We start from the raw sequence: 19,096 nt of genomic DNA, 5'->3' as shown, positions 1-19,096 counted from the left end.
TGCAAACATAAGCCCTGCCTGTGAGAATTTGTTCTGCAGCCTCAACATTGGCTGATTGTGAGTGCAGATGAAGGCTCTTGTAGGCCACACACAGGTCATGTGATTACTCAGCTCTTCTGGTTTTTGCCATAGAAACAACAGTGTCCACTGCCAGTTTACTCTCAAGTGCTTGATATACTTCTACTGTCTTTGCAGGCCCCACTCCGGAACCCACTGCAGTCCCTTCCACAGCTCTTGTCCACGCCAGATCACCGCCCCCGGCCCTAACGAAGGCTGACAGTATCTCCCAGCCTCCCCTCCCCCCTCGGTAAGAACCCCATGTTCTGCTTCCTTCTGGTTGGTTCTCTTCCAAACACAAGTCTTCTTCTCTGCAGGCCTTCAAGTGTGAAGTCCCTCCCCCCCAGGCCTCCACCCATGAAATCTGTCCCTGCCCGGCCGCCCCCTCCCGCCAGCGTCTCATCCGTCAGCCAGCCCCCGCAAGCACCATCCAATCAGATGCAGGGTCAAAGGGTGTCAAAGAAAGGGCCACCTCTGCCCCCCCGCCCTAATCCTGGACACCCCCTCTTTAACAGCTGCATGCCAGCAACACACTCAAAGGATACGGATAACAAACATGAGTCCAAAGTACCCCACTGTCAAACTGGCATGTCCCAGAAACAGGAAGTCCTCATCATCCTGGACGACCCCCCGCCGGCACACTGTCTCATGGACCTGCACGTGCTGCCCCCAGTAGAACTATCAAAGCCTGCTTTGGAGAGTGTCAAACCGTCAGAGTGGCCAACCATGCAGAAACATCCAGAACCGCCCCCCATCAGGTGCAACACCACAAACATCAACTAGTGTCTTTTAAGATAACACTCCTTTGTTGTCCACTTTTTGACGTGTGCGTGTGTGTGTGTGTGTGTGTGTGTGTGTGTGTGTGTGTGTGTGTGTGTATATGTAGCGGCCCTCGCTGTGTTGCCTTGTTTGACTTCAAGGGAATTCAGGACGACGAGCTGACCTTCTCCCAGGGTGATGTCATCAGCCTCCTGGAGCTCATCGGGACGGAGTGGGGGCGGGGCCAGATATCCGGGCGTGTCGGGCTTTTCCCCCTGAGCTTCACTCGAGTCACAGAGCCCATCCTAACGGAGGGCTCGGGGAAGCCACCGTTGGCACGCGAGGGGGTGATAGAAAGTCCAGGTGAGCTTCCTCGCTGCGCTGTGACCTGAATTTGCATATTTAAATGATGAATGCTGTCATTATTTTGTCCTCAGCAGCACCACAGTCCTCAAAAGAAACGCAGGTGAGTTTAAAGCTTCAAGTTGTCTTTTCACGGTGCGCATGATTCCTTCTAATCTACGATTATTTAATTGCGTTGAGGTGGACGAGTGGGTGGTGGCGCTCTTTGATTTCCCTGCTCAGACCGCAGAGGATCTGTCCTTCCACAAGGGAGCGCTCATCCAGGTGACCCAGCACGTGGACTTAGAGTGGAGGAGGGGGAGACTGGATGGGAGGGAGGGGCTTTATCCAGCCGCCTTCACGCAGGCCTGCCAGGGTATGACACGCACGCGCACACACACTGATGTACATTGGCCTTTAAACATTTTCTTCCTGCTGCCAGCTCAGCCAATTCCAAAGCAGGAGTCAGCAGAAAGAGGCGTGGCCAAAGCTCTGTTTGCGTTCACAGCCAAGAGCGGGGACGAACTCACAGTGAAGGTGAGCTCATTCATTTATCCCGTCCTGTTTTTTGACACACTACTCCTTCCGCATTTCTCAACCGATTTGAAAACATTCCAACATCCAAAATGTACGGCCCACGCGGGGCATCATTGACACGTTCTGCAACATTCCCATTGAAGTTCCACATTGCTCACATTTGTCAATGGATTCAAAACATTCCCACGTGAAATCATTCAGGACATTTGTACTAACAGTTTTCCACATCTCTAAAATTTCCACTTTTACGGTAATTCCACATTTTCTGTAACACAAGTTCCCTTTGATCTTGTTACTTCCTAATTTATCAACTGATTCAAACCATTCAACACATTCAGACTCTTATTTTCCAAATTCAGAAATTCCTGGTTTTGCCTCCCAGAATTCCACATTTTCCTGGCCCAAAAATGTCCCACTCCAACGGAATGGCATTTTCCCACAGTTTTAACCCATTCCAAACATTCCAGCATCAAAACATTCAGGTTATCTATTCCCACATTCCCCAAATTTATACTTTCCTCGAAATTTCACATTTTGCAAACACAAATTCCCTTTAGTCTTGAGAAATAGTACTTCCTCTCATATTTCTCAACTCATTCCAAGCATTCCAGCAGCGAAACATTCAGTCTAACAATTCTCCACATCCCAAAAATGACCAGTTTTCCCATAATTCCACATTTTCTGTGCAGCATTTCAGCTCAGCTTACAGCCCTTCAGCATTCACACAATTTTACATACTTTTAAAAGCATCACCATTATAAAAAGCTAACAAAAGTATGTCGGTCCTTCTCTGGCGCACTGTTGTCCTCCCGCAGGCTGGTGACATCATCACTTTGGTGGAGCCTGTGGACGAGCAGTGGATTGTGGGAGTTGTGGGCAGCCGGCGTGGATTGGTGCCCAAAAACTACATTTGCCTTCTTTGATCGGTGGAAGGTGCTTAAAGTGGAATAGTCGGGGGTTGTTCACACGTGAGTGAAGTCCACACGATATTTCACTCCTTTCTGTTAAAACTAAAACACACCTTCTTGAATCCAACAACAACAAAGGCCTTTGACAAGACTCTTTGGATGAAAGATCGTGTTCTTGTTTGGTTCCATTGAGTGTCCAACAAGTTCATGTAAGAATCCACTTAGTGCTTCTGAACATTCAAATGACTTTTCTGTGAGGCTGTGTCACGGCTCGGTGACCTGCATTGTCATGGCAACATGATGTACACAACCTTATTCCTGTGACATTAGCGCTAAGATGCTAGATACGCAAGACCTCTTTTGATAAAACAAACATTCCAGCTTTTAACTCAGAATAAAATGATGAAAAAATTACTTGACCTTGACTGTTAGCATTTTCATTTTTCGGCCTTGTTCACATGACAATGGGCATTTGCACACGATTGCACATTCTTCCCCACTCTGGTGTTAAAAAAAATAACCACCCAAACCAGTGGCATCTAAAAAAAATCCCCCCACATAAAAGCACATTAATCGGATGTTGTAATTTGTCGTAATTTGTCCAATCAGATGCCTGAAAAAGCAATCACTTGGTCGTGCATTTTAACACCTCTGTTCATCGACATAAAGAGTGTCCCTAAAGTCTGGACATATAATATACATGTATAATATACATACATTATATGAAAAAAATGTTTCATTTCATTAATTACATTCATGGAGTCATAAATTACAGATAATTATTTTTAAAAATATTAAAAATAATAAAGATTCTTTGTCAAATTTTCATTTGATTTGCAATATATATTAGATTTTGTTGTGACAGATTTTTTCTCTCCATTTCTTTTGCAGAAATCCCATTTCATTCACCATAATAACTTAAAAATATGTGATGATAAAGCACAAAATGTTAGCTCAATACAGTACACAACTGCATAAAAATACTGAATACAGTACACAGTGAGGTTTAAATGGCCGAGCGCTTTTGTTTGCACCTTGTGCAAACCATTCCTCCTTGTGCAAACCATTCCTCCACCATTCCTGCTGGAGGCACCACATCCACAGGAAAGGAACAAGTCAGCCACTTGCAAGTCTTTGTTTGCAAGTTTAAAGCATCAGCTTGCATCATCAATTCCATCAAAATCGTCATTGTTCATTATTTCATGAGTGGTGAGATGTTACGATTTAAAATGCTTTAATCAAGTGTGTGAGGCATATACTGTACATAAGCTTGACAATTTTTAAGCAGTTTAATTTGTAACTGTGAAGACTATAGACATTTTTTGTGTTCAATCTTTTATTTAAAATGAATGTTCTTATGTTCTTATGACACAAGCCAAAAAGTTCAGTTTTATCATCCAGACTGAATTTTTTTTTTCCGCACCGGCCAAGTGCATTTTCCAAAAGCTCAGTTTTTAGGGACAAAAATCTACATTTGTGTGTGGATGGATAGGAAAAATGTATAGAATATACTGTGACGGTGCACGTCCACCGCTAAATACCGGCACTACATTTACACGTATACATGCACGCACGCACGTGTCGCCATCCCATTCATTACACTACAAACAGACTCAACGTCTCTGGCGTATGTGCGTACGTGCATGTGTATGTGTAAATGTAGTGCTCTGTAGTTAGTGATGAATGTAGTCACGTGCCTTTTTAAAATGTCGATATTTGTATGGTCAAAGCCGTAGTTTCTCCTTCAAAACAAATTTTCATCCATTCATCTTCTTCCGCTTATGTGGGGTCGGGTCACAGGGGCAGCAGCCTAAGCAGAGAAGCCCAGACTTCAAAACTACTGGGGGATCTTGAGCAGTTCCCAGGCCAACTGAGAGACGTAGTCTCTCCAAAGTGTCCTGGGTCTTTTTCAAGGATCTCATCCACCCCCGGCGCCCTGCCACTGAAGAACTTTTTGATCATCTTGACAACCTCAGCTATGCTGACAGCTGAGACCACCTCTATGGGCGGTCGATGAGGCACTGCTTCCTCATTGGAAAACATGTCGGTCGGATTGAGGAGGTCTTCAAAGCATTCCTTGAGTCCTGAGTTGAGATCAGCAGCACACCAGCCCCACCATAAATGGCGCTGAAGTGCACTGCTGCCCCCTCCTGAGACGACGGATGATCTGATCGGCAGCCTCAACAATAGAGGCATGGAACATGGCCCACAATGAACCGCTGTTTGGCGCATAAGTGCAAAAGGTCAGGACCCATCACCCCACCCAAAGACGGAGGGAGACAACCCTCTCGTTTACTCGGTTAAACTCCAACGTACAGGCACTGAGCCGGGCTTCGAGGTGAGTCTGACTATACTGTATCTAGCCGGAACTTCTCAAACTCGCGCACCAAAGAGGTGAAATTCCACGCACCTAGAGCTAGCTTCTGCAACCGAGGATCGCACCGCAAAGGTCCCTGTTTTCCGCTGCCACCCATCTCAGACTGCACCCGACCCCTTTGGCCCCTCCCATGAGTGGTGAGCCCAGCCACCAGGAACTCTCCATCGACCCCCACCTCAGGCTTGGCTCCAGAGGGAGGTCCCGGTGACGCGTGTCCGGGTGAGGGAAAACTTGGCCCAATTTTGTTTTTCATCATTGGGGTCTTTTGAGCCACTCTTTGTCTGGTCCCTTCCTGAGGACCTTTTAGTTATGGGTGGTCCTACCAAGGGTATCAAAGCCTCTGACAACTTAGCTCCTAGGATCATTGAGTCACTCAAACTCCTCCACCACAATAAGGTAGTAGCTCAAAAGAGGAGCCAAACTAATTGAAATAGTAAAAAAAAAAAAAAAAAAGAAAGAAATAGATGTTTTTACTGCAGTAGTTTTATTTAATTTCACAGTTGTCTTCAATTTTAAAATCAGGGTTTGGTCTTTGAACTCATCATATCACATCATGTGGTTAAAATGTCCTCACCCCACTGGGACTTTTAAATTTTTTTTTTTGCCTAAAAGCTCTTTAGGGTGAGCAGTTATGGAAAAGATCGGGCTAAAAACACACAAATGCAATTTGTCATGAACAGTTCATGATTCTTTTCGGAAAAAAACATCTCAGGTCATTTCTAGTTCATCTACTGCACTTGATGGAAAACATTGACAAGGCATGATGATGATCTCTCTCTCTCTCACACACACACACACACACACACACACACATTGGCCCACTGAAAGCCAAATGGGTCAAGTGTTTCCAAAGTGGACACTTCATTGTTGAAGTTTTATAATACTTTTTTCACCTATTTGTGGCCATCAAGCTAAGTGAAAGCAGGCTTTTAGCATATGGCTAACACAAGGCTCCTTTCGGCTGAGAGAAAACTGCTAAAAATTAAGACGACTGGGTTGATCGCAGGCAAGTGGGCGAGAGCCGCTGGTGAATGCGAGCTAGCATGCCAAGTTCTTCATCGGTGGCTCTGGCCCAAAGGTCAAGGCCATGGAGAGGTGGTGCTAGGTTCAAATGTCATAAGACTGCATTGGGCAGGAAAAAAAGAAATCAAGTCACTCATTTAAAGCTCCTTACTTGTCTTCCTGTACCTTAATAACAGACAGACGGCATGATGGCTTGGGTGATGATGTCATGATACCATTATTAAATAACACCTCCATTTTTTTGTATTGGCTCACTGACCGTTGTGTTTTTTTTCCTAAGCTGCTACGTTTTCCTACTTCACAACAGACACGTGACGGCTAACTTATACAACAGATTGTGTCTCAAATGGAATACTTCCATCAGTACACTTCAATAATCACACTGTGTACACTGTGTACTTAGTTCCTGAGTGTGTGAATTTTGACAGTGTAGTGCTGTCCCCTCTGGATTACTGTTACCTTTTGCTGGAAATGACAGTTCTGCTTTTTCCCTCATTTAGAAGTTTGGAAAGTAGTTCTTCCCTTTTCGCTACATATAGCCACGATGTCGATGATTGAGGGTGTTAGCACTGCACTCACCATTTCCACCGTTTTGAGTGCTACATCTGGGTACTGACAGTGCACTGCATTTTGCCCTACTTCTCAGTGTGAACGCACTGCTGCACTCCCAAAAAGTGTAAGTATGAAAGTACACCAATTAAGACACAGCATTCATCTTGTTGGATCAAGGCAAAAAGCTTTTGGAAACTGGAAATATTGACTAATCACTCGTGTTGAAGTGTCCCAAACCCTGTATGGATCAATGTAGGCAGGCACAGTGTTTATGACCTCAGTTTGGGAGATGTGGGTGGGGGTGTCACCAATACAAAAAGAAGGTTGGAGTGTTTTCCCAGAAAAGGTGGAAGACATTGAGGTTGCACGGAAAGTTTGCAGGACCATGTTTGAAGTATTCCAAGCCGGTGAGATCCTATTCCTGATGCCGCAGCAGGACTTCCTCCTCATTGGTCTGGATGCTGACATTCCCAAAATACTGGATTATAATCCATTTGAGCAGTGGGAAATGGTTAAAATTGGATCAAGTTCAACTCAAGGATGTGGAAAAGTTGCTTTAACAAAAGGACAAGTTGTGGTCCACTTGGGAGCTTGGTGGTCTTCTAGACCAGTGGGGAAGGAACCTGTTTAGTTTCCAACACCGGAGATTCCTGTTCTGTGTCCTCGCCGGCAGCCTCTTCATTGCTGGAGTCAATGGGAGCGTCATCCTGCATGAGCGGACAGAAGTAAAGATGGAGGACAACTTCATACTTGGACGAGTAAGGTATGGCTGATAGCTCACCGTCACCCAAGGGTGTGAGAGAACCTCCTCTGCTGTGAAGCGAGCATCCACATTCACCTGCAGCATCTGACTGATCAGCATCTGAGGAAGAAGCACGGAGTGCAGGACTGCTGTCAGATATGCAAGACTAACTTCTGGACTCTTAAATGTCACCTTGGCAGGCAGGCTGATTGTGTCCCAGTCTGGAGATGGGAACTCAAGCTTCCCTTGGAGGATCTGATCAAACAGTTCCTCTTGGACATTGTTCTCGCTGAGGAAGACCAGGATGGACAAAGTTACACACTTTAGATTTTTGTCTTCTTCCTGTTGTGGATGTCGACCAATCAACACACTGCTCTGTGGCTAGCCCCCCGCCTCACTGACCTTCTGAATGGTGGGAATCCACAAAGCAGGATGTAGGTAATGATGCCTGCCGCCCAGATGTCCACCTTCAGACCGTAACTGCACGCACAGAAGCAGATGAATGCTAATGCTACCTTTTTAAGGTAATAACTGTGCTCACTTCCTGCTTGCTCTCACCCGCTCTCAGCGATGATCTCCGGGGCGACGTAGGTGGGCGTTCCACACACGGTGTAGAGCGGCCCCTCCACCACTGTGGCCAAGCCGAAGTCTCCCAGTTTGAGAGACTTGGTGCCGTCTGGATACTCGCACACCTGCCGAGCACAAACACGCCATTAGGCAGTGACGACAGCGGTGGGGAGATACGCCGTCTGACTCCTACCAGCAGGTTCTCTGGCTTGATGTCTCGGTGCACAATGTTCATCCTGTGCAGATACTTGATGGCTCCAGCCAGGTTGAAGACCATGGCGCTGGCGTCGTGCTCGCTATACTTGGTGGACGACGTGATGGCGTCAAAAAGGTCGCCACCCTGAGAGGTGCAGGAAAATCCTAACTTTGTTCTGACACTTTTTTTTATCACAGAAGTGAGAAGATGAAGATGAAGACCTTGACGAGCTCCATGACCAGGAACAGCTGAGAGGGTGTTTCGTCCACCTCGATGAGCTGGATGATGCTGGGATGTCGAACCCTACGTAGGACTGCCACCTCGTTCTCTATCAGGTGCTCCTGTTGGCACGCTCATGTGACTTATTACGTCTGCATCCACCACAGTGCACCTCTGCTACGTGGCGTACTACATTACCTTCCCGCAGCAGCGAGCTTTGTCGATGATCTTCAGAGCAAACTCCTGTCCAGTGGATCTGAGGGGAGCATCAGAACTAAGAAAAAGTTCTTAAAGGTTCAAGAGGGATTACCTTTTACCTCTCGACACACTCCTTCACCACCGCAAAGTTTCCGTCTCCGATGACCTTCCCGATTTTGTACTTGCTGCTGATGATGGACGACGACACCACCAGATTTCCGTTCACTTGGAAGAGAAGTTTTTGTCTCATCACACGAGTGGTGGACAATGTTTTTAGTGGACATTACCTTCAGCGTCACCTTCAAGAGCCACGTCATCGGCCTGCTCCGCCTCGCCATTGACGTCTGTGGAAGAAGTGCGACGAGGAGAAACCTGCGGATGGAGCCGAGACTTTCAGTACGCATTTGTGCTGAGAATGAAGAAGAGCTGAAGAACCCACCTTTAGGCTGCGCCGTGTGCCGGGACTCGTGGGCGAGGGGCTGGACCTGGACGACCTTGCCTGCGATCCCGACGCTTCATTGGCTGATGAGGACAGTAGAGGAGTCAACGTACTGGCTGATAATGATCTGACACTAGGGGGGGACGTTGAGGCTCATCTGACCTCTGAAGACCCTACAGGTCATGATGTCTCACCTGATCCCGGCGATCTGGACTGAGCCCCTGCTTTGGCTGAAGCCTTGGAGGAGGACAAGCCGGAGCCGCTGGGGATCTTGGGAGGTGTTGTCCTCTGAGACGCGGCGGGACGAGATCCTTTAACTCGGCACTCTGCAGCGGGACAGAATTTTATTCGTCTACCTGCGCGCTAGGAAAGCGTGTGTTTGCTCTTGTGCTCTTCTTTTGTGTGGCACCACTCTTGACATCCCACTTTTATTCTGTGGACATTTTGACTTGTCCACTCAAAAAATACTTGAATGAGTCCTTTTACCACATTAGACTGTGTGTGTGTGTGTGTGTTTGCTATTGTCTTTAGTTTGACTGTGGTTTTCCAGACCAGACTGTGCTGCATGTTGTGCAAAACTGCAGGTGGCCTAGAAGCAATCAATGACACAACAGATGATGCCTTAGCCTGGCTTGACTTCATTCTTACTCTGCATATGTCATACGTTAAGAAGAAGATTGTCTTTAGATATTTGCGTGGCACCTCTCTTGACATCCCACTTTTATTGTGGGGACATATTTACTTGCACTCAGGAAATATGTTACAATGGACTCTTTTCACCTTAATAAGCCTGGGAAGACTGTGTTTTCTCATGTCTTTCTATGTGTAGCACCACTCAAGACATCCCACTTTGCCTTGTTGGGACATTTTGACATGTCCACTCACGAAAAATATTAGGATGATCTTCTTTCGCCATATGAAATTGTGTGCGTGTATGCGTATGCGTGTGTGTGTGTGAGAGACCATTCACAAAGGCTGCCGTCTTGCCGCCGTGAGTGAGCACAAAGTCATCCTGAGCGTAGCGAAACTTCTCCAGGCCACACGCCATGAAGACGTCGTCATCGCCGAAGAAGTCCTGCAGACAGGTGAGCTGCATGCATGCACACACACAGACACACACTTTTAGGTGCATGAGCGTGCACGTGACTCAGAGAGCAGACGACAGCTGGCAATGTGGAAATCACATGGTTGTCAGGATCTTTGGGATTAAAGGGACTGTTTGCAACCTAACTTTTGAACGTGCCTCAAGCATGATATCTCCGCCCTGTTCCGGCTCTGAGCGTGTGAGCCACACCCCACATAATACACATGCACGTGCATTATTATGTTTGTTGTCAGCTATTGCAATTTGACTGAGTTTCGCAACTAATGTTAGCATGACAGCCATGAACGCCAGTCATCTTATTCAGCCCGAATCGAAGTGCCTGACAAGTTTGATGCAGTTTCATTTGTAATCGTCAGTCTGTTATTTTAAACCACTCTTTGTAACATACGCCAGGCAGTGGTGGTGGTCTTGAATTTGTTGTTTGAAAAAAAAACATTGAGCCAGTTGCAAAAAGGCCCTTTAAATGAAAGCGTCCGACTTTGAAAAATTCAAAAGGAAGCTATGTATGTGTTTGTTCTCAGTGCGGGTTTTACTTTGGAAAACTGAAGAATTTCTGAAACACACCTCTGCTGATCTCTTTTTCCCTCCTTATTGTCACTTCTTTTTTTTTTTGTCTCCACTGTCCTCAACCCTTTTCTCACACGTCTGTGGGCTTTCTGGATGGCTAGTAACCATGGTAACTAATACTGTAGTGTCAGAGATAGGACACACACACACACACACACACACACACACACACACTCCTGTCTTGTTTCACTTCAGAGCTGCCCAGAGAATAAGAGTTCATTAAGCGACACTGCTGCCTTCAAAATAAAAGCCTGGCTGTACTGTTGTTCATAGATGCCTGATAGTTGGGCAACTTGGTAGCTTTTATTTGGAAGGTACTGTGCACTCTCATTGCTTTTATTTTTCTAAGGTTGCTGTGGGAACGGCTGAGTGGCTTTGTTCGACCTGTGTGTGTTTGTGTGAAACATGGACGGCGTGTGTGTGTGTGTGTGTGTGTGTGTGAGACGTGTTTGAATCTGTGCTGCATTCACTGACTGTACCCGCCGTCGGTCACTTTGATAACTCTTTTTCTTCTGCTGTCAAGGTGTTAAAAATAGCTTCCTGTGATGTGTTTGAGCATCCTGTCACAACGTTTTTCACGCAGAAGAAAAAAAATGTTTTTTGACTTTTTTGTTTCCCAGGATGGAAGCAGAGCTCACCTGTTTTCCATCCAGTGTGTAGAGCTTCTTCACGGCTCCAGAGTCCAGCTTGATGGCCTCGGTTATGTCGGCCAGCACTTGTTGGAAGGAGTGTGCCGTCTTCTTGTTCAGGAGGATCCGTACCGCCTTGCGAGGCTTCACACCGCTGCGGATCACCGTCACCAATTTGGGTTTGATGAAGTCTTTGCTCTCTCTGCTCTCTCGGCCTTCTGGACGCTCTTTGGCACACCCGGCAGCGTTGGCGGCCGGACCCCCAGCAGGCGTGCCGGAGGGCCTGCTTGACCCCGCCGTGCCGCCTCCGGAACTGGCGCCGGGTTTCCAGCTCGGGATGGAGATCTTTGTGTAGTCAACTTTGCGGTAAGGCTCGTTGGAGGCACACACGTAACACTGGCCTGAGACACACAGAAGATGCACAACAGTCAGTTCACTTAACCTTTTCCATTGGGAAGATGCTTTGACAAGGCGTGATGTTGTTTAACTGCACGTTTTGTGAGTATAATACCGTATGCCTGTAATTGTTTCTTAATGTGTGAGTTTAAAATGTGAGGCATATTACAGGGTTTACAATATCAGCAATAGGCATTTTTAGGGCTTTTTATGGGTACGTCTATTATTTGCATTTTTCGTACAATTCATCCATGGGGTGGCACAGAGGATCAGCTTTATCTGCTTCATGTCACAACTGATGCATCTGTCTTTTAATGCTTCTCTGTCTGTGCACTTTCCCTACATTACTGCTCATTAGCAGACTTTATGGTCATCAATATTGATGCTTAATGAAGGACACATGGTCTGCACGGCTTTTTCATGTCTATAACGTAAGAGCGTGACTTTGTTCAAATCAAATCTAGATTTTGGTCTGAGACAGAAAAGATGTGTCGTACCTTCCAGCAGCTCGTCCATGCTGCTGATCTTCCTGCTGCCGTCGATGGTGTAGATGGTCCTCACTCCTTGCGGCAGGTGCAGGTTGTCAGCCAGAGAGCGGGTCAGCTCCATGAGCAACGCGTCGTATGAGCGGAAGCGGTCGCTCGAGACGGCGTAGACTAGCCCCTTGAAGTAGCGGTCTCCATTGCGGTAGAAGCGCACCTTCTTGGCCCGCTTCTCCAAGGTGAGCGCCTGCAAGGTGCGGGTGCGGTAGTAGCTGCAGTTGGTGCTGTGCGCCGGGCTTGGAACCAGGCTGCTGGCCCGTGAACTCGGGCCTGACCCGCCGCCGGTCCCGCCGGAGGAGTCATCTCGTTTAGCCCGGGTGGAGCGTCCTCGACGAACCTTGTCTCGTTCATCAAAGTGCTCCAGCTCGATGGTCTTACTCAGAGACATGACAGCGTTGCGTCCAAAAGCACGGTCCCACTACTTGCCATTCATGATGACTCACTGCAAGAAGCAAACACTGTGAAGTGGTCCAGCTTCCTGCTAGCAAAGATGAGATCAGGATCTTCTATGAAGACATGTTCAACTTTGACGACAGAGATGATTTAAGGATCCTGATGAGTCCTAGTGACCCAATCCCTGAAGCCTCCGCCAGTACATCAAGTAACAATTGTCCAGTTGGATCCTTGTCCTGCCATGTTAGCTCGTGTCAAGAGTAAAGCCTCGAGGTCATACGTTGACTGCTGAGCTTGCTAGCAACCTGCAGCCTCCCTCATCAGCATCTCAAACCCAAAGTCCAGCTTTTGGTCCAGTAGTCCCCTTTGTGCAGCAAAGCTGCAATACAAGGTCACACTGAATGTGCTAATCAGTGAACATTAAAAAGCCACGGTGCTGCATTAGACTCGTGAATGCGGCTGATCACAACCTGCAGACAGGATTAGAACAAAAGCTGCATGCAGTCTGCTTCATCCATGAGTGTGCATGCAAGAGGGAGGCACCCACCAATAATGCTGCGGAACTGGTTTGTTGCTATGGAGGTTTCCCCTTCCCTCCTCCCCGGTGCTCAGGTTCCGGTATTTTCCGGCTGATCTGGCGGCTGCAGATGGATTTGATGGCGACGCCTGAGCCGAGTCAGGCTGCTATGCGGCATTTAGTGTGGCTTGTAGCGGGATGCATTGAGGCAGCAGCAGGAGGACGAAGAGGAGGAGGAGAGGAGACACCGGCGGAACAACGCTTCTTCTCCGCCTTCCCTCCAAGGCTGTCTCTCTCTCTCTCTCTTTTGTCTAGCGCGCTCAACCCCTCCCCCTAATCTTGTCCCATTTTAGCACTTAGCCAATTAAATCTTAAAAATAACAAACACAGAGGCAAACATGTGAATTCAACATCATCTACTACAGTGACTCACTCTTTTCTGTTTTAGAATGTTACATTATTATATCTATTATTTATTATAATAATCTTATCCCAGTCTAATGAAGGGTTGGATGACATCAGCTTGGCATTTAGCTTTGCAACTAGCATGGATTTTTATTCTTATGTTAAAAGAGGGACGATTATCGTAGTTTAGCATCATGACTAGACAATGAAACCTGACAGTCACTACAGTCTCTTCTATTTGGGATAACAGCCAGCGTCTTAATAAATCAATATATCATGTGACCACCAGTCATTGCTACATTTCTTTAGGAGAATTATCTTATATATGTTTTTAGCATGTGCCTTTACAAAACATGCAATTACACTAAATGACTGAACTCATCAATAAATGATGCTAAATGTCAAAAGTAGTAAACTGCTTGGCTCCATTAGAGTCCTAAATATTTAATGAAGCTGCTTAGCATGTAAGTTTTGTCATGAAGAAACGATAATAACTAGGAAAATTCCCATGTACATTGTAAATGGGCTGCTACCTGATGCTAAAGCCTGGCCCAGCATTTCACACCAACTTAGTGGCTGGACAGTATCCCAACGAAACAGGAATGCGAACAATGCAAATAGATAGCATGCTAGCAACCTACGTGGATACCTTGTAAAAACATGGGAACATCTATCAAACAATTGCTAAAGTGCTAAATGTCAATGTGTAATGCAAACTTCCAAAATGCTAAAACACATACAATACCTAACAATAGGTACTATGTAATGTCTTAAGTCCTAACTGCTACCTATTTTAATTTTGGCACAATCCCAACTATATGGAAATGTTAACAATGCTAATAGCTAGTATGCTAGCATTGTATGTCTGTATGTCTTGGCCTACCTATCAAATATGTAAGGAACTACAATACACAGTACCAAGGAGTCTAGAGTTAAAATGGATGTGTTGAGTGACACCCACTTCCGTAGTTTCGGGTTTGGCCGCCATGATGGTGAGCACAATCCAGAAACATTGCATTGTAAACATGTCTTCGGCACAGTTCTCAGCCATTAATTGCTCTGATAGACGATCCAAAAGACCAGATTTGTCATTTTTCAAGTTCCCCAAAAACAAAGACAGGTACGTGCCATAAAAATGTTGTACATTTATAACGCTGGTTGTTGTGAATAAAGAGGACAGTGGAAGTGTATATTGGTTTATTGTGTGGGTCTCACACACAATATAGCTTGAGGCTAATTTGTTAGGCTAATGAAATTTCTGTTGTTTCTTATGGACATGAAAAAATAACCAGATTTATAAAAAAAATATATAATTAAACATGATTAATTAGTTAATTACTTTGATAGTAAGTAACTCTGGTTAAAAAATGTTAATAGATAAGATGTGAATTATCTTGGAGATGAATAAAGTATCTCAGCAGTGGTCCTACATACTGTAGCTTTCATTTCATCCGGATGTTGGGATCCTTCCCTTCGAATGTGTTGAACTTGAATTTCACTTTTGCCCACTTGCAATCGCTATGATTTAAATCTGCATATTAATTTGATCCCGAATTGAAATGGAAAGTTGAACAAACATGATAAAGAAGTATCCAAAGTACAAAAATACATACAAGCAGCGATAGTCTCATTTTCTGGGGAATCCCCACTCTCTCATCCTGACGCGCACATACATTGGCAGGTTTTCACAGTGCGGGGATTGGGACACTAATACAAGTTAAACCTTCAAGATAAAACACTCTTAATACATCAACATAATCGACAAACTTCATATAACTCACACGAAGCTATGAAGAACTTCATGCCGTGTCTACTTCCTTCCTTTCTGCTATGACTGTGCGCTCTGTTCTACGAGGCGTTCAGATACGCTCGTAAATGTGAGTTTTGGGCGCTAATTCGTTTTTCATTTTTATTCACGCACCTCCAGTGACAATTGGCGTACGCCTGGGGGTACGGGTACCCCACTTTGGGAACATAGGGATTAGTGGAATGGTAATGAATGATGCCATGTGTGGTCCTATCCACACTTTCAGGTTATTTTGTTATAGATAGACACTGTATTCATGTTTTTTTAATACTGTTATTGTTTAATTCTGTACATGCAACCATATTGTATACTCAGTTCAGAGCTCGTGAATACATTGTACACTACTGTCCGCCTAGCCACGCCCACCTCTCTTGCTCACCGTCATGACAGACTTTATTCGCCATAGCGTACTACACTCTGTTCAATTCATTTGCGTGGTATAGTCACCCGTGTTTTAACGCTAGAGTCCTTGCACGGTACTTTGTTAAATTATGGCAGAAGTGGTGCAACAGCGCCAGTTCCTGGCACGAGGCAGCATGTGCAGATTGCTTCAGGAAATGCCACTTGACCAGCACCGAGGGGAATGCAACGTGGTGAGACACTTTTTGCACTGGGATAATTAATGATTTAATGTGGATTGTCTGTACATGTTTAGTATTTTACCTTGCAAGGCACGCATGATAACGTTCGTTAATTCTTATGAGCCCAGACTGTACTTTCAAGTGACATTGTGCAGACAAAGGCAACTTCACACTGCAGGTCAATTCTGCAGATTTGTTTTGCTCATGAGTGACCTGTATTTTATTTTTTTTTCATGTCAGTGAGAACTCAATTTCGATTTTTTTCAAATGCCACTCAGGCCTCATTCGTATGGTGATAGAATCTGAGCTACAGTAGAACTGTAAGGTCGAGCCGACCTACGCGTAATATCAAGGCGTGTTTTGGCGTGCTTGCCGAGACTTGGATAAACGTACTCACCAATGTAGGTAAAAAATATTATCATCCGAAATTTTCAAAAAAATGTCAGTGTCCCAACACTCCTAAAGATGTGACAGCAAGTTCTCCACAAACTGCCTTAGACGAAAGTCTTGCCCTCTTTCTTTTTTATCGTAATTATTAGGGTAAGAAAATGCACAAAATCCTTGAAATTGCCACAAACGCTCTAAGGAGCGTAAAGCATTTAACCGACAATGGAACTGCAGTTCACCACATTGGCTACAGTAGTGGACCGTCACATCGACACTATGTATGTATGCATCTATGTATGTATGTCTTTTCTATCTGTGGATGTCGCTGCGTATGCATGTACAGTATATCCCTGTCTTGTCGCGGTTTGGGCACAGCGCAAAGAGGCAACATGGGTCCCCCTTCAATGTTGGGGAAGGAGCCTGAGCTGGTGTGTGAGTTAGAGAAGTTCCAGCTAGATATAGTCGGACTCACCTCGACGAACGGCAAAGGCTCTTCCAAACATCAGTTCAGAGTACCTACCCTTTTCGGATTATCCAGAGGGAATACTGGAGAGTGCTCGCTTGGTGGTTTTCTTTGGTCTGCTGGGGGACCTCAGCACTCACATTGGCAGCGACGGTAAGACTGAACCGCAGAAGTGCTTTGTTATTGGACTTCTGTGCACAGATGAAGCATCAATGAAGCATCGATGGGGGGAAAAAATGGCGAAGAAGAAGAAGCCGGCAAACACCAACAAAGAAGTAGCAGCAGGAAGCCATTGTGTTCATCAGTTTCAACCATGGACAGTGTGCGACGGCGCTCGAAAGTTTGGTTGAAATTCTACAAGAAAAAATGAACGGTCGGCACAATGCAACATTTATCATGCAAAGGAGGGTGCACCACTAACATGATTAAACATCTCGGGATTCACGGTGTACACAGTGCTCTCTTTTTGACACTAGGCCGGACTTCTTCCAAACAGTCAGGTAAGTAAAACAATAAATTATGTTTTTCTTATGCCAACATTGAAGCAGCAAACAAATGATACTTTATACTGCGAACTCAAATATACAGCTAATGTAAGGCTGTGTACTTTTTCACAGACAAACGACCTGACGTTAACACTGGCTTTAGCCAGGAAGTTGACCAGACGCCGCCAAGTGTTACTCCATTCACCGTACTTGATTGATATTCTGCATGCAGGTTAGTAGGAACTCAGTCACATGGTTAAGTTCCACTTTGTCTATTCTACATCACAAGACATTCTCCAGCACATAAACAACAGGATATGTGGAATAGTTTATTCATGAGGTTTTCAAAAATAAAAATCATTTGTGAAAGTGTACTCCGATGAAAAGACACTTCAAAACATTGACGTTCAATGGTTTGATATTTATGTACTGATTGAAAATAGGCCTGTGAGAAATTCATAGTAAAGTCGTTCATAAAAAGTTCATAAAAAAAAATCATGGAGACATTCAGACATTTCATTCAAGAACTTTCGTTAGCGCCCTCATTTAAACCATGCAAACTTTTACGACCCTACCTCTGAGCAGAATCGTAATCGAGAATCGTTACAAACCAGAATCGGAATGAGAATCGGAACCGGAATCGCTCAAGTTCAAACGATGGCCAACCCGACACGACGGACACAGAGTAACTTTTCAGTAAGCTCTGAGAAGCGCACACTGACTCACTGCAGGGGATGATTGGATGAAGCAAAGGGACTTTCCACCTGAGAAGACGCCTCACTGGAGAAGTTCCCGTCGGAGGAGGAGAAAGGGGTCAACAAAAAGTGTATGAAAGGAGCTGATTTTCATCGTTCAGGGCTCACTTTGAATGGGTTCATGAGGACACTACGTCGCCTCGAGCTGCATTAAGAATTGGAATTTCCCCAGATATTGTTGGCTGAAGTAGAACAGAAGTGAAGCTTCTTTCTGTCTGACGAGCTGGGACTTTCAATTTTGCTACGACTTCAGTGGCGCAACCAAGAGGAGGAAGGAGAGGAAGTTTACCATCAATGCGGCTCTCTCCCCGAACCAACCAAGTTGCATCCGTCCAAGTTGCTGTCCATCCAATACGGATGATGATGATTTTCCCCTTTTGCAGTAAATTATTACTTCTGGAACTTTTCTCCTTAACCTCCAGGATATTTATTGGGGCAAGGCTGCGAGAAGTGTTTTTAGAACAGGGGTCACAAATGTGGTGCCCGTGGGCAACATGTAGCCCCCCACGACCACATGAGACCCCCCTCAAGCTTGCTTTTCATTCAGGTTTTCAGTTAATAATGTGAGAAAACCAGAAAGAAATGCATTCTGAAATACAAAATGTGAGTTGTGGATACCAGCATTTTTTGATAATGTTCTGGTAAAACAAGCATATTCGCTTTGTTTGGGTTGAACTAAGCCATGCAAATAAATGTTACAGAAATGAGTAGCTCTTGGCCATTTTCATTTTGCAAAAGTAGCTCTCACAAGAACAAGCGTTGGACCACTGGTTTAGAACATTTGGGCCTTTTTAATTAGATATGTGAGTGGAGCTCATTTATCATCTTTAAGGCAAAGTTATGCAAATTATTATCCTTTTTATATTTTTATTGCCTTAATGCCCTTGCCCCCTATTCTATTAAACTCTTTTTTTTTCTTTTAAGAGAGTGTCATCTGAGTTTCTGTGATATAAGAGTAAGCAATATTGCTTAAGAGAGTTCCTTTCAGGTTATTCCAATTACACTAAAAAACCCAAAAGGTCCTTAACAGATTAAGTATTAATTAAGAGTAAATGATCCCAGGTCCTTACCAAGAGCAACAAACCAAAGTTGAGAGAAGGCAGCTATAAAGTAGAGCATTCAGCATTGGGTACAGTATAAATCGGTTT

General features: G+C 45.1%; 2 protein-coding genes across 6 annotated transcripts in view; one reads left to right on the top strand and one right to left on the bottom strand.

The window, feature by feature from the left end:
• The window catches only part of wu:fy63c09 (uncharacterized protein LOC797544 homolog), a 34,591-nt gene extending 15,884 nt beyond the window's left edge, over positions 1-18,707 (top strand). Inside the window, exons 8-15 of one of the 4 annotated variants that reach the window (XR_008573817.1) lie at positions 196-307; positions 375-815; positions 944-1,179; positions 1,257-1,282; positions 1,360-1,534; positions 1,601-1,695; positions 2,511-17,208; positions 17,326-17,425. Coding sequence is in view for 1 of the 4 variants with exons in the window: in XM_054800353.1 (XP_054656328.1) it covers positions 196-307; positions 375-815; positions 944-1,179; positions 1,254-1,282; positions 1,360-1,534; positions 1,601-1,695; positions 2,511-2,618 (1,196 nt within the window). In the remaining 3 variants the exon portion in view is untranslated. Of the gene's footprint in view, positions 1-195; positions 308-374; positions 816-943; positions 1,180-1,253; positions 1,283-1,359; positions 1,535-1,600; positions 1,696-2,510 lie in introns of all 4 variants that reach the window. The other 3 variants (XR_008573818.1, XR_008573816.1, XM_054800353.1) reach the window with 3 other exon arrangements.
• On the bottom strand, positions 5,440-15,311 carry LOC129194865 (serine/threonine-protein kinase DCLK2-like). Of its 2 annotated transcripts, XM_054800357.1 has the most exons (16): positions 13,096-15,311; positions 12,111-13,018; positions 11,227-11,618; positions 9,880-10,006; positions 9,111-9,242; positions 8,917-8,999; positions 8,765-8,849; positions 8,597-8,702; positions 8,478-8,535; positions 8,282-8,401; positions 8,058-8,204; positions 7,856-7,989; positions 7,700-7,777; positions 7,490-7,586; positions 7,337-7,417; positions 5,440-7,262 (listed from the first exon to the last, which is right to left on the bottom strand). In XM_054800357.1, the coding sequence occupies exons 2-16, from the start codon at positions 12,541-12,543 to the stop codon at positions 7,158-7,160; spliced, it is 2,178 nt and encodes a 725-aa protein (XP_054656332.1). In that variant the 5' UTR covers positions 12,544-13,018; positions 13,096-15,311; the 3' UTR covers positions 5,440-7,157. The 2 variants fall into 2 exon arrangements, with proteins under 2 accessions (XP_054656332.1, XP_054656331.1); XM_054800356.1 differs by having other exon boundaries at positions 12,111-15,311.
• Positions 18,708-19,096: the final 389 nt, after the last annotated feature.

Source organism: Dunckerocampus dactyliophorus, chromosome 15 (genome assembly GCF_027744805.1).
Source record: "Dunckerocampus dactyliophorus isolate RoL2022-P2 chromosome 15, RoL_Ddac_1.1, whole genome shotgun sequence".
NCBI lineage: Eukaryota > Metazoa > Chordata > Actinopteri > Syngnathiformes > Syngnathidae > Dunckerocampus > Dunckerocampus dactyliophorus.
Note: the sequence above shows the minus strand (reverse complement) of the source record. Positions and strands in the feature narration are given on the sequence as shown.